At 32.8% G+C, this 13,930-nt stretch overlaps 1 protein-coding gene across 1 annotated transcript; it reads right to left on the bottom strand.

Moving 5' to 3' along the window:
- Positions 1-2,338: 2,338 nt before the first annotated feature.
- On the bottom strand, positions 2,339-13,690 carry LOC120768750 (kinesin-like protein Klp98A). Its single transcript, XM_040095524.1, has 14 exons — positions 12,825-13,690; positions 11,044-11,267; positions 8,174-8,487; positions 7,541-7,710; positions 7,053-7,473; positions 6,757-6,993; positions 6,192-6,704; positions 5,920-6,093; positions 4,443-4,565; positions 4,181-4,294; positions 3,929-4,113; positions 3,006-3,853; positions 2,749-2,924; positions 2,339-2,680 (listed from the first exon to the last, which is right to left on the bottom strand). The coding sequence occupies exons 1-14, from the start codon at positions 12,869-12,871 to the stop codon at positions 2,438-2,440; spliced, it is 3,789 nt and encodes a 1,262-aa protein (XP_039951458.1). The 5' UTR covers positions 12,872-13,690; the 3' UTR covers positions 2,339-2,437.
- Between the last annotated feature and the right edge of the window lie 240 nt (positions 13,691-13,930).

Genomic DNA, 13,930 nt, shown 5'->3' with positions numbered 1-13,930 from the left:
TAAAAAATAAAAACGAATTCACGCTTACCATTCAAGAATGTGATCTGAAAATTCACAAAATATCGATTTTTTACACCTCAAAATGGTTTAAAAATAAAGAACGCTACCAAAAGTTATCAACTTTAAATGGTTTAACCAATTTGACGCTTGAAATCATGCCGCATCTAGTGAGCTCTGCTACATATATTGCATATGCACACATATTTACAAGCCTTGTGGCATATATGTGTGTGTAATAACGCTATTTTGTGTGTATTTATTTAGTTGTATATATACATACATACGTTTTCTTTACTCTATACAGATACATACATATTTTATCCAACTATTAAGCAAAAAGTTTAACTATACCCAAGTATCTAATTGAACAGATGTCATAACTTTTCACCAAAAAAAATATATTTTTATTTTAATACACATTTTAATTTCTAATGAAATGTAACAAGTTTGCACTGGTAGATGGAAGTTTCATTGAATTGTACTTCTAAGTAGGTTGTAATACAATAATTATTCTTACTTCTTCGAATGTAAGACACACAATTTTGTTTTTGTTTTTAAATAAAAATAAAATTGAACTTCCGTAACTCGAGTTTCTATAACTCGAACTCCTGAATTGGCAAGAGCGTTTAAAAGTAAAATTTCATACAAATTTCCTTACATAAATCGAACTCTATGGTAAGTCGACTTTTTTGGGGAAATCTAACTTTGTAAACAATTGCACACGTAGTGCCGCGTGTATTTATCCCTTTAAATGTTACTATTACAGATTATATTGAGTGGGAAAATGCGATTTGCACCGCCGGATTTATAACAGACGATATTGTAAAACCGAATACTTCAGAGCCAACGAATATGTCTCTTAGTCCCATAGAAAATGATTAGGATTCCGAAGAAGAAATTATACAACCGCCATCCAAACATGATGTGACGCATTTCTTTGTAATTTTAAATTACGATTTAAATACGAATATTAATACAACTGACGATTACTTCAAAACACTGAACGGATTAGAATCTCTTTTCACTGAAACAAACAAGCAAAAAATATTGTATGTTCATGAATAAACATAAAACTGATTCGAGGGAAGTTCAATTCCAATTACGCTTAGGAGTATGTCTTTAAAATAATTTTTATATACAAATTATTAATCTTTCGCAGGTTTTAATCACCGTTTAATACGAAAGCAAAAGCGAAAGCTTAACGTTGTAATGAGCATATTCTGAATATGGTGAGTTTAGATTAGGAAAACATTTTTTTTGTAGTTTTCATGCTAATTTCAAATCCTGTGCCAACAATTATACATTATTTTACATAATATTTTCAATCGATTTATATCTAATTGTCTGTATGTACACTGTTTTTACTGGTATCTAAATTCATACATCTGTAGATTTTATTAACTATTATTCTAATATTATTAACTAATAGTATTATTTACTCTACTGCTAAATCCTTTCTGCCTAACCTTTTAATATGAATAGATATTTTACTTTATTTCATAGTATATGTTTAAATTATGAATATTTTTGTGTAGAAAATTTTAAAGACAATAAACGTTTCAAGTAAAGTTTAATATCAGTTTCAGTGGAATTATTTGCATAATAACCATAAAGACGCAATTTATTGTAATATATCTTTGAAAGTTTTTTAACTAAATGTACATGCTCTCTGCACATATTCATATGTATTTGCACTGTTATTTACACATTTTCTTTTTCGCCGTAATATCGAGAGATTAATCACAGTTTGTTTTGGGGTTTAATCTTATAAAATATGTATGCATAAATATGTACAAATTATTGTTTCATTTCACTCGGTTATTGCGCAAATATGTTTTTCATTAAACATACTACTGAATTTTGTTTGAATTTTCAAAGTTACAAGGATCTCAACATGTTACACCCATATCAGGTACCGCAGCAATTAAGGTCGGCTTTGCAGATATTGGCGTAATATATTTGACCCATAAGGCATATTCTGTTGCTGAGTTGCAGTGTAGAATTTTCACAAAAAAGATCTGAATATACAGCAATTTGTTTTGGAGTAATTTCATGATGTTCGCTTTTTATTGCTTCGTTTTCTTAATCAAGTTTTAAACAAAATTTTATCAAATACAATTCTTACTTATACAATATTCTACTAAAAGTACAAAAAAAATTGGCATACATTGTAAATTTGTTGATTTTTGATTTCCATTTTGAAACCTGCAGTTTTACTACAAGTTGAAAATTTTCAAAAATACATGCATCACAATTTCATTAAGGAAAAAAGTAAATATGCGTAAGTATGAAATTGAGGAACACTTTAGTTTATATATCGAAGTTCGATTGTGACATACGTATAACTATCTTTCAAAGTAAACATAACTTAACAAATAGTAAAAATAAATTAAAAGGCATACTATTGGCAGGATATAATTTAGCAGTAGAGTAACTATTATCCCGTCCCGTGCTTGCCGTTCTCGAACAAACCTTTCTTGAAAAAAGGTGACAGCTGAGACAGAGTAGCACGGGTGAGGCCCGGCCCGCCGGGTCCCTCATAAATAGGACATTGCGGAATTTTCGTGCAGACTACAAACAAACGTCGCAAATACAGTTCGAGTAGTCGTCTTCGATGCTTAGCCACCGATTCACTGTTTGATGAGAAAATCTCACGTCTTGGAAAAGGTAGGGCGCTGATCTACAATATACATCAGGAATTATAATATTTTGAATTGTAGCATTTATATTTATTACAGTTATACTTACTTTTGCTCCATAGCAATGCTTCATACTCAAGTGTAATTCTCTGAAGCGGCTGTAGCGTCGCAAGATATTTAGTTTACCATCAGGGAGAGCGATTCGCACTTCATATTCATAATGTGTTTGCTTTCCGGCGCCGCGTATAACAAAACTCGGAATTGTAATGAAGTGTTCTGCTTCGGCTGCAAAAAGAATAAAATGCGGCGAATTTACCATAGCATCATTAACATGAAATAAAGCTGAAATATTTGTATTCTACTTACGAAAATCTCTCATTGAAGGGCAAGAGCGAGTCATGCTGGGCACATAGGAGGACTCTTCCATACAATCATTCGCACTTAACTCGTAGCTCATGTCATTATCACGTTGAAAGTATGTACCACACTGACCATTCTCAGCATCACCCGGCGATTCCAGTAACTCCTTTTCCATCGCAATAAGTCTGCGTTGCAGTTCCTGTAGTTCCACGATCTGTTCATCTAGTTGCGACTTGCTCACATTCATTTCGAGATTCTTCATAATTAAGGCCTTCTGGTTGGCAATTTTACGCCTAAGCGTATGCATAGAGCAATATGGTCGTGGCACATCTGAGTTGCGACCCATTTCACATGACGAACATGATGCGCTATCCTCATCGGATGTACGTACAGCTGCACCATTGAATGTAGAGTTTGCGGTCGTTAAATCACTCTCGTTTAAGCCAGACTCTTCGCCAAGTCTATTGTCATTGTCCTTGGCTCTGCTGGTAACGAAACCATTGTAATACTGCTGTTGCTGTTGAGTCGTTCTCACTGAATCCAAATATACACCGCTATCGCTCATTATCGCCTTTGGAGATGCTGGATTGGGCGTTAAATTGTTGTTGCCCATCTCCCTAGTGTCAGATGGGTTGCTTATAATTGATACACTTGAAGACATGCCTCTCTCTGTGGTGCTTGCATCATCTAAATCTGCTGATGTCGCAGAGAGAGTGCTTAGTGGGCTAATCTGATCGTCGACAATCGTTGGCGAATTAACTGATATATTTGATTGAGCTGTATGATAGGTATCACTAGCTATATTCGAGTCATCGGTGTTGGTGGAACTAGTTTTCGTCAAATTTAAATTCATTCTGTTAACAAGAAAAAGTTAAAATAAATTAGTCATGTAAGTCATTTCGATTATTAAGTTCATATATTTAAATTACTCGAGCTTTTTCTGCCGCATAGACTCCGAGTTGCTTTCATTTTCATGTCGTTCATTCTGCAATTTATCTAATTGTAGTTGTATTTGTAAAATTTTTTCATCTACTTGAGCAATTTTCTTTGTACTCTCATTCAGAATACACTCTTTTTCCATGATTTTTTCGTCTAATTTTCGAATTTCGTCATTCTGTAAACAAACAAAAAATTATTAGTGGAAACCATCATATAAGACTGTGCCGGTGTATTGGACTTGCATTTCTTTTAACTGTGTCCTTAATAAATTGTGATGCAAATAAGTCTAGAGAGTCCGCAACTTGTAGTAATAATTGATCCGATAGTGGAGTGAACTCTTCTATTTTCATGCCAATCTAGAAATAAATTAATAGTTGTTTACTGATTTCATAAAAAATAAAAATATTTTATATCCGCGTTCCAACTTATGTTCTTTTTTATACTTTTCTCCATTATACTACTAAACCATATCACTAGAGTTTAAATTTTTATTAGAGCACAAACCTCGTCTAATTTTCCACAGTCTTGCAATTCCTGCAACTCTTTTGCAACATACTCGGAAAAATCTCGTTTCTTTGAATCAAGCTGTGTTTGAAATGCTGAAATTTGTCTACAGACAATATCAATCTAAAACGAAAAAGTTAAATAAATTATAAAGTAAATAAAAAAAATAAATCAAATAATAAAAAAACAATCGAAAATACATAAATTAAATAATACTTCAAAATTTTAAATTTATATTTGGATTTTTTATACAAATAAAATTAACAAATTCTTCTTCTTAATTGGCGCAGACACCGCTTACGCGATTATAGCCGAGTTAACAACAGCGCGCCAGTCGTTTTTTCTTTTCGCTACGTGGCGCCAATTGCATATTCCAAGCGAAGCCAGGTCTTTCTCCACCTGGTCCTTCCAACGGAGTGGAGGTCTTCCTCTTCCTCTGCTTCCCCCGGCGGGTACTGCGTCGAATACTTTCAGAGCTGAAGTGTTTTCGTCCATTCGGACAACATGACCTAGCCAGCGTAGCCGCTATCTTTTAATTCGCTGAACTATGTCAATGTCGTCATATATCTCGTACAGCTCATCGTTCCATCGAATGCGATATTCGCCGTGGCCAACGCGCAAAGGACCATAAATCTTTCGCAGAACCTTTCTCTCGAAAACTCGGAACGTCGACTCATCAGTTGTTGTCATCGTCCAAGCCTCTGCACCATATAGCAGGACGGGAATTATGAGTGACTTATAGAGTTTGGTTTTTGTTCGTCGAGAGAGGACTTTGCTTTTCAATTGCCTACTCAGTCCGAAGTAGCACCTATTGGCAAGAGTTATCCTGCGTTGGATTTCCAGGCTGACATTGTTGGTGGTGTTTACGCTGGTTAAGATTTTTTTATTTTGTAATCCTCAAATAGCGGATTAAATAAAAAACAAATAATACTACAAAATATCAGAAGAAAAACCAGACATTGAGAAAATGGCCTTAAAATGATAGAAGTCATATCATTTTTTAACTCTAATTTTTGATTAAAAATTAAATTTTTACAATTTCCGAATTCTTAATTTAAAAAAATCGCAACTTTTAACAAAATAATTTTTAACTCTGTTTTTTGCATTAAAAATTAAATTTTTATAATTTCCGAATTCTTAACTAAAAAAAAACATCGCAACTTTTAACAAAAAAAAATTAATAAAATTAATAACCTAAAAATCAAACAAAAGGCCTTAAAATGATGGAAGTTATGTCAATTTTTAACTCTGTTTTTTTGTATTAAAAATTAAGTTTTTAGAATTTCCGAATTCTTAATTAAAAAAAGCCGCAACTATTAACAAAAATAATTAATAAAAATAATAACCTAAAAATCAAAGTCACAAATGCCGTAGTAAAACATATTACGTGTTTTGATTAAATATACCAGTAACTTTTCACTTTTCCCTCGCAACAGTTCTCCCTATGAATTACAGTTCAACCAAATTATTTTCGTACCTGCACTTTTTCATTATTTTTCTCCCACAGCAGCATATCTTTTCTGGCAAGTAGTTCCTGCTCCTGACAACGCAATATCTCCAATTTGTCCATTTCTTCGGTTTCCAAGCGTTTCAGCTCATCAGTCAGTTTTCGCACTTTCGCCTTATATTGGTCATGCATCTGCACGCGCTCCTATTAAAATTATTGAATTTGTTTTAATACAAATTAAATTGTAAGTTTAATACAATTTTTTTTTTTAATACAATTGCATTTTTGTTGCCCATACTTACTATATTCAACTGTTTTAAGGCATTCTCGATGGTATCGAGTATTTTGCGATTTTCATCTTGTAATTCTGGATCATCGCGCGACATCGGTTTGGTTGGATAGTATTGGCGTTCGGGGCGTTTAAATGGTGACGCATTCATGCTACCGCTCATCGAGTCTTCTTCCGAATAAAAGCTGGAGGTAAGCAGATTCTCACGAGATGACGTAATCAAAGACAATCGCGACATGTCGAGTTGCGAGCGACTCAAATCTTTACGCAGCTTTGCCGCTTCCGCTGGATTGTTGAAACGGAAAATATTAGTTCGACCTAACAAGATAATGTCGCCTTGGGAAATATGGGTTGGCTCATCGATGAGGTGCGCATTGAGCCAACATTGTGCACCAGGATACGGATGTAATATTACAATACCCTCTTGCAACACAATTCTACAATGTTGTGCGCATATACCATCCCCAATAAGCTCTATATCTTGTGGAGTTTCCGAATCATCAGTACCAATTAGTGTTTCACCCTCCTACAAAGAAAGCAAATATAGACTAATAAACACATTTTGTACAAATAAATACCTTTAAGCTGTATAAGGTTACGCCGGTGGTGACATCGTTATGTATGCCGATGAGATGTGGCATTTCCGAGTCTAAAACGACGCCGAGACCGGACTTTCGGAGACCCAAACTTTTCTGCTCTTGCAAAATTGATTGAGCTTCCTTCCACTTTTCAGTCCATTCTTCGGTCAAAACCTTCTCTTGAGCTTCCTTCTTTTGCAAATCCTCCAGGACTTTCAACGAAGGCTGTACAGTGTTCTAATGATTATAGTTTTTAAATAGGAAAAATTTAAACGGTACTGTTATTTTACACTCACAATGTCTCCATTCAGCATGGACTTAAGTTTGTTGATCTCTTCTCGCAATTCGCGTATCAATTTTACATTAGTATCTTCATTAATGGTAGGCTTGTTGATGATATTCTTCGCCCGATTAGCATAGCGCAATGTGCTTAGCGTTTCACTGTAGTTACAGTCGGCCGGTGAGAGTGCAGCTATCATAATGGTTTTACTATTACCTCCTAAACTATCCTTTAAAAGCCATGTGAGAATTGAATCACGGTAGGGAATGTATAAAACTCGTTTTGTCTGCGCAGGGCTACTCGCTAGCGCGACTGTTGTGGTGCTGGTTTGCTCGGCTAAGGCTGATATTACACTACCCAATGTCACTAAGGACTTATTAATGTGTGCACCCTCTTTAAGACGTTGGCCAGTGGCGCCAGTGGCATTCGCTCGTTCACTAAACAAATGGAAATGTGTATTTGAAGATATATAATGGTATTAGTTGCCAAACTCTCAAAACTTACCTGCCTGCCAAGTCTACCAAATGGATTTTGGAAACAGTTTCACTCGGCATGTCATTCATAAAAACGGCTTGTACGAAAGTTATAGTGAAAATTGCATGACTGCGACTACTCGTATCATTCATATTTGTACTGGCAGTGGTACGCTGAATATTACCGCGAGCAATGCATTCCTGAGAGAACGACAATAATGATTTTTAAAAATATTGGTATTAAAATATCATTTTTTTTCAATTCAAATTTTAATGAAAATAGGTTCATTATATTCGGTGTTGCGGATTTTTCAACTCAAAAAATTTTAATAAAATTTAATATTTCAAATTTGAATTGTAATATTGATATTAAAAGATCAATTTTCAATTTAATTCTGGTTTTGGGACGAGAAATTAAAAATCTAATTTTTAATCTTATAATAGTTGGTATTAAAATTATTAAAACTTAATATTATGGATTAAATTGAAAATCTAATTTTATGTCCCAAAATCGAGACTTTCCAATTTAAATTTTTTAATTTATCTTTAACTTTTTAATCCGGTAATTTTTTTTAGACTTATCATATGGTTTGAACGCTACAAACTTTTATAAAGTATAAGAAGAATTACATATGTATATACATACATATGTTATGTAATTTACCTGAATTTCCTCAAAATTTGAAACGGCGTGTTGGGAGAGATTTTCGACGTATGGTCCCAATGTGCGATGCTCACGAACACGCAATCCGTGCCCAGCACTATGTGGGCCTAGTAAATCCTTCACACGTTCATTGTAAATTTCCAAATAACTGGCGTGAGTCTTATAGCCTGTACCCGACTCTTGACCAACACGCATGCGTGCGAACAGCTCTTGACATATACGTGGTATCAATCCAGGATTGTCTGGTGTACCCATCATGGTGAATGTTTTTCCCGAGCCAGTTTGACCATAAGCGAAAACGCATGCATTATAGCCTGTGAAATTTAGTACATGGAAATTAAGAAAAATGTACATAACAGAAAAAAATGTGTACGTAGGTAGGCGTACGTGTATATAGATATTTAAACAATTTTTGGGTTCACTTTAATACATATGTATGGCGAACAAAAATTGCAATCACATCGCGCAGCGTAAAATCTCCTCCTCGAATTGCGCATGCGCATTTGCCTTTACGCTCAAGTCATACATTTGTAAGTACTATGTACCATACACATATGTATGTATGTATGTTTATACATAACATATGTATATACATATAGGTAGATTATTTGCAATATCAGCTTCAAGTGGGCCAGCGAAAGTGCGGAAGCATGGCGGTGTTTAAAACAACGCACTGAATCCAACACGCACAGCTTTTTCGCATAGCCAAATATTGTAATGAATGGTATAAGCTATGAACGTGCATCTGTACACACATATGTACATATATACCTATAAGTAGGGTTGCGAATTTTTTAATTAACAAATTCAATTTTTAATCCTAAAAACGCTATTAAAAACTGAAAATTTAATTCTTTAATCGCAAAGTCAGTGAAATTTTCATACATGAAATTTTGAGTCATTTAAAATTATAAAACTATTTTTAAGTAAAATATTCGGCATTACAAAATATAAAAACTAATTTCAACATTTAAATTAATTTGATTGCGTTTTGAATGCATTATTTGTAGCCCAGTATATATGGTACCTACCACTTTGTGTGGAGACTTTATATTACAAGAAAGCTAAAAACCTTACCTAAATTACAAGTTAATAAGAGCCAACTATATGTATAAATTATATAATCGACAAATTTTCAAATGTTCTCTTTGAGTCTAATAGCCAATTTTTGAAACGTTTTTTTTTCTTTTGGAAATCCTTTGAATCTTAAATTAAAAAGTACTTCCTAATTCGGAAGGACTGTTAGATGATGAGAGATCCCTTTCACACACCGGCATGTCTAACATTGCATAGTTAATCCTTGTTTATATAAATTTACACTTTGGTCTGAAAATTTGTTGGCCCTAAAAATTAACTCTTTTAAAAAGTAAATGTAAAGTTATGAAAACATTACTTCTTATTTTCAATCACAGGTTTAAATTAGCGACTATGTTCGGTCTGTAATATTTTTGTTGTGATAGTAATGCAAAATAGTAGTGGGATGACAGTTTGTAGTTGTATAAAAAAACGCTACCTATTTTGAACATATGACTATTATTTTCTTGCATTAAAGGGCATGCTCGTTCAATTACATATTTAATAATTTTGATTAAAAAAATATTAAAACATTTTTCAGCAATGTCTACCTAAAAAGAATGTTTTAGTTGTAGTTAAATGGCTCATAACCAATTTGCTTTGTTCTTTATGAAGTGGAAAGCGCAAAAATTTTCAAGTCACACGCTTTTTTATATTCAGGTTATTCAAGTACAAGAAATTTATATTTTACTTTTTCCATGACTGTTTGTTAGTAGGAGGAACAAGTTCATTACCCTACTTATTTTACTTTTTATACTAGAAAGCTCTAACAAGATATAAAGTCGACAAAAATGGTTACGATGACTACATTCATTACAGTTTTTTTTAAATATCTCTATATATTTTAAATATTATCTTAATTTCTCATCTAGTCTCCTATGGAATGGTTATTCTTTTTTGAATGGCGGCTGAATTCACGAAAAACTCAATCACGCGCTGTTGTTAATGATAGTATGATCTCATCAGAGAGAGAGTTTCTCCCCATTGTCATTGTGGTGCTACGAAATATACGCGATCACCAAATATTAAATTATGAGAGGTTTTAGAAGTACAATAAAAAGTAAAAATATGACAATCAATACAATATTATAGATACTCAAATTAATAAAACATGGTTTTGTGAATACTTAATGCTTGTGTAACTATATATATACAAACATATATATCTATATAGAGCCCGGCATTTTTAAAATTGCAGAGCATCCATCTAGCATTGTGTAGATACACTGAATAATATATGAAACTTTCAAAATTAGTCAATTGGGGGAAAGGTCGAGAGAGTGTTTCTTGAATTCCTAAATTAAATTTCTAATCAATTGAAATTAGGCGTTATTATCCACTGTCTAATAAAAAAATATTTTTTTAAATATTCCATTTCAAAATTTATTATAAAATTGACTACATTAAGATACGAAGACCAATCATATAATTTTTGTAGAGGTTTTTGTAATAACTCTAAAATAGTTCCGACTATGTAGATCCGACTATAATAATGCCGGTTTTATAAACAAAAAAATTTAAATTTATTAAGCTTTCATTCAAATTCCAATAACGTTTTTGATTACAGTTTGTGTACACATATACACATACAAGTATGTGTACAAACAACGGCGACAAATAACTTTTACATTTTGTTGCCATTTTTTCTAATATTCACAAGCACATTGGTTAAATTTCGACAGCGTACGTGCAGCGTGTGACTCTTCGGTGCGTTACATTGCAATTCTGTTCACATAGTTATGCAATTAAAATATAAATCACTGCTCCTTTCTATGTTCAACATTTGTTTTACTCACCTTCGTAAGCACAGTCGATGACATCTGTGCCCAGATCGCTGTAAACCTCCTCTTGCGTTGCAAAGTGACTGTCATGCTCATCAAATGACCAGTAAGAGTAGTCAAATGTGAAGTCATGATGATTATCGCGTCCAACGTCGCGTATGGATTGCAATTTTGGTTTTAAGAGGCGTGTTTTCTTACCATCCATTTGCACAATGAGCTGAGCATCCATATCGTTTTCACTATAATTAAACATGATAACTGGTATTAAATTTATGCAATAGCTAAACTTATATTTAACATATCTTTCACTTTTAAATAGTTTCACGTACAAACATATAAACAAACGTTTTTGCTATTAAAAATTTAAAAACCTTTAAGTACTTCATGATATTTACTTACATTTTTCATAGATTGGGAAAATTAGATAAATACAAGATAGCTCGCTAACTTCGGCTACACCAAAGTTATAACACCCTTCACTGGTGCATTTCTAATAGAATACACTGTGTGACAACTTTTTGTTATAGTGGTCCGATCAAAACACATTCTTTGGAGATTGTAGCGTTGCCTTGGACAACAAACTATGTCAAAGATAATTTGCAAAGTTTATATACTAGAACTTGATTAAGGGTCTGATATCGGTGATTCTGACAAATGAGCACTTTCTAGGAAAGATTGCAGTGTGTGCATCATGTTAGTTCGATATTTCTAAAACTGGGGAACTAGCTCTCCTATATGGTATATCAAAAGCGGCCATGGCTAAAAAGATAAATATGTATAAACTTCCAAGGTTTTTTTCTCTGTGTTACAAGTTGTGTGAAAAACTTAATATAATAATGGAATAAATAACTTCGTTATTATTTTAATGAAGCAATATAAAATATTTTTAAATAGGTTTTGGTGTTCTGAAACCAAATTTTTAATGGGATTTTAAATCTCGATCCATATCACCTGTCCGAACCAAAGGTTCCTTAGGTGTCAGTGAGTGCTTCGTATACTGAACCAAACCGAATTTCCAAATATCTGAAAAATCTATTTGTTCAGCAACACAACCTATAACTAAACGTTCTATTTACATTTGTATGCTATGCAATTTGTTTTTATTTGAAACCCGTATTCCTCAATTTATAAAATATGCAGATTACATTAGATGATAAAGTTGAGATCTTACATCAATAATACGTCAATAACTATTACAAACAAATAAAATACATTAAAAGTTCAGAAAGACATGATAACCTAAATAAACTAAGCTGGTACAAAATACTTTTTCAAATGAGAACATAAAATGTTAATATGACTTTATCATGCCGTACATGTAGACAAAAAGCGGAAATATCGCTATACAATTTTAAGGTAAAAATACGCATAGTTTTTTCAATTAAATGTACAAATATGTATATTTTTATTAATATTTTTTTAAAGAATTATGTATATATTATAACTATTACTAATAGCATAAATCTGTAAGCATCAACACAATTTTTTCTATTAAGATTTATTTAAAAAAACATATGTTCCTACGTATGCTTTTAGTCTTAAAGATGTTTGTGTATACAAACCTGAAATACGTGCGGACAAACAAATAAAGTATACCTAATTAGCATTCACAGATTTGTTTCAGGTGTGCATTGGGCATGTTTCTCCGTTAGTAATGCGTTACCTAATTATAACCTCTATATTAAATTTTTTTTTAATAATGACCATCGCAAGATTTATAATTGGAACTACGTATAAAAATTAGCACATATGTACATACGGGCTAGCTATGCAAATATGTAAATGAAGGTACGTACCGCGCATTAAAGGGGCGAACACGAACAGCAACCTTTAGTGACGACATCTTTGAGTTGTTTTGTTGTAGAAGATTCGGTTTCCCAAACAAGTTTACACTTCTCTGAGTTATTGCGGAATACGTATAGTTAAGAGTAAAAAAAAATAACTATACAATTTTTTTATAAAGTCTTTGAACGCAGCTCAACAAAATGTGGGTAATGATTAGCTGAAGATTCCGTTTTAAAGGCACAGTAGTTTTTTTAAGGAAGGACGGTAAAATGGGTTTTGCAAAACCTGGGTTTGCAATAACTTTAAATCAATTTACATAATTATTGGCTTATTTTGTCAATTCCGGTATCAATAATGGTTATTGTAACAATCTTTATATGAATATTCGTAAGCATATTATTGTATAATCATTTGTTTTTGATTATTTGCTTATTGTTTTAAACAAAACTTTTTTACACTTGCTTCTTATATGTTTTAAATATATTTTGGTTTCTTTTCTCATATTTTGATTATCTTTATCTACCCCTCCTTCGTGTGCTCTAACTATAGGCATTTTTCACAGATTCTATATTTCATCAACAAAATCGATTTAAACCGCACTAAATAATTTAGCAAAATATTTCAATATTAGCAAATCACATTCTACATAATTAAGCAACACAAAAGAAGCTGGTAGAAAAATAACTTTAACTTTTATTTAATGCAAGCCACGTTACTCCGCTATACACTGGCGTTCACCGCCACCCAAAAAATTAACTGACGATTCAATCGCGAAGGCATACACGATGACTATGCTCTAAACTTCCCAACATTCGCGTTGTACAAATGATTCATTCCGTCGGCTCCTCCGCCTCTTTGGATTCATTTCGGAAGCAAACTTCGCTGATATTATTAACGCCAATTTGCTTTGTATTTCTTTATATTTCTACTTGTCTACTCAACTTTTCGTTTTTGTTTTGGTTTTTGTTTCGTTGCGTTGTGTGCTGTTTTTACATTTGTTGACTTCGTCTGTACGCTAGAGTTGCCAGTTGCATATACTATTGAATATTTAGTATTTCTTTTTTTCCTCAGATAAATACTTTGGGGTAGTAGGGTTAATTCTTGTAAAGCAAGACCT

The sequence above is a fragment of the Bactrocera tryoni genome, chromosome 1 (assembly GCF_016617805.1).
Source record: "Bactrocera tryoni isolate S06 chromosome 1, CSIRO_BtryS06_freeze2, whole genome shotgun sequence".
Classification (NCBI taxonomy): Eukaryota; Metazoa; Arthropoda; class Insecta; order Diptera; family Tephritidae; genus Bactrocera; species Bactrocera tryoni.
The sequence above is the reverse complement of the archived record's forward strand: the minus strand, read 5'-3'. Positions and strand labels throughout refer to the sequence as shown.

Excerpts from the sequence above, each read along its gene's own strand:
- LOC120768750 (XM_040095524.1), bottom strand. The coding sequence starts at position 12,871 with ATGTCGTCACTAAAGGTTGCTGTTCGTGTTCGCCCCTTTAATGCGCG. Across the intron at positions 11,268-12,824 it reads GTTCGCCCCTTTAATGCGCG|TGAAAACGATATGGATGCTC; the intron begins GTACGTACCTTC and ends GTTTAATTATAG. Across the intron at positions 2,681-2,748 it reads AGCATTGCTATGGAGCAAAA|ATCAGCGCCCTACCTTTTCC; the intron begins GTAAGTATAACT and ends TGTATATTGTAG.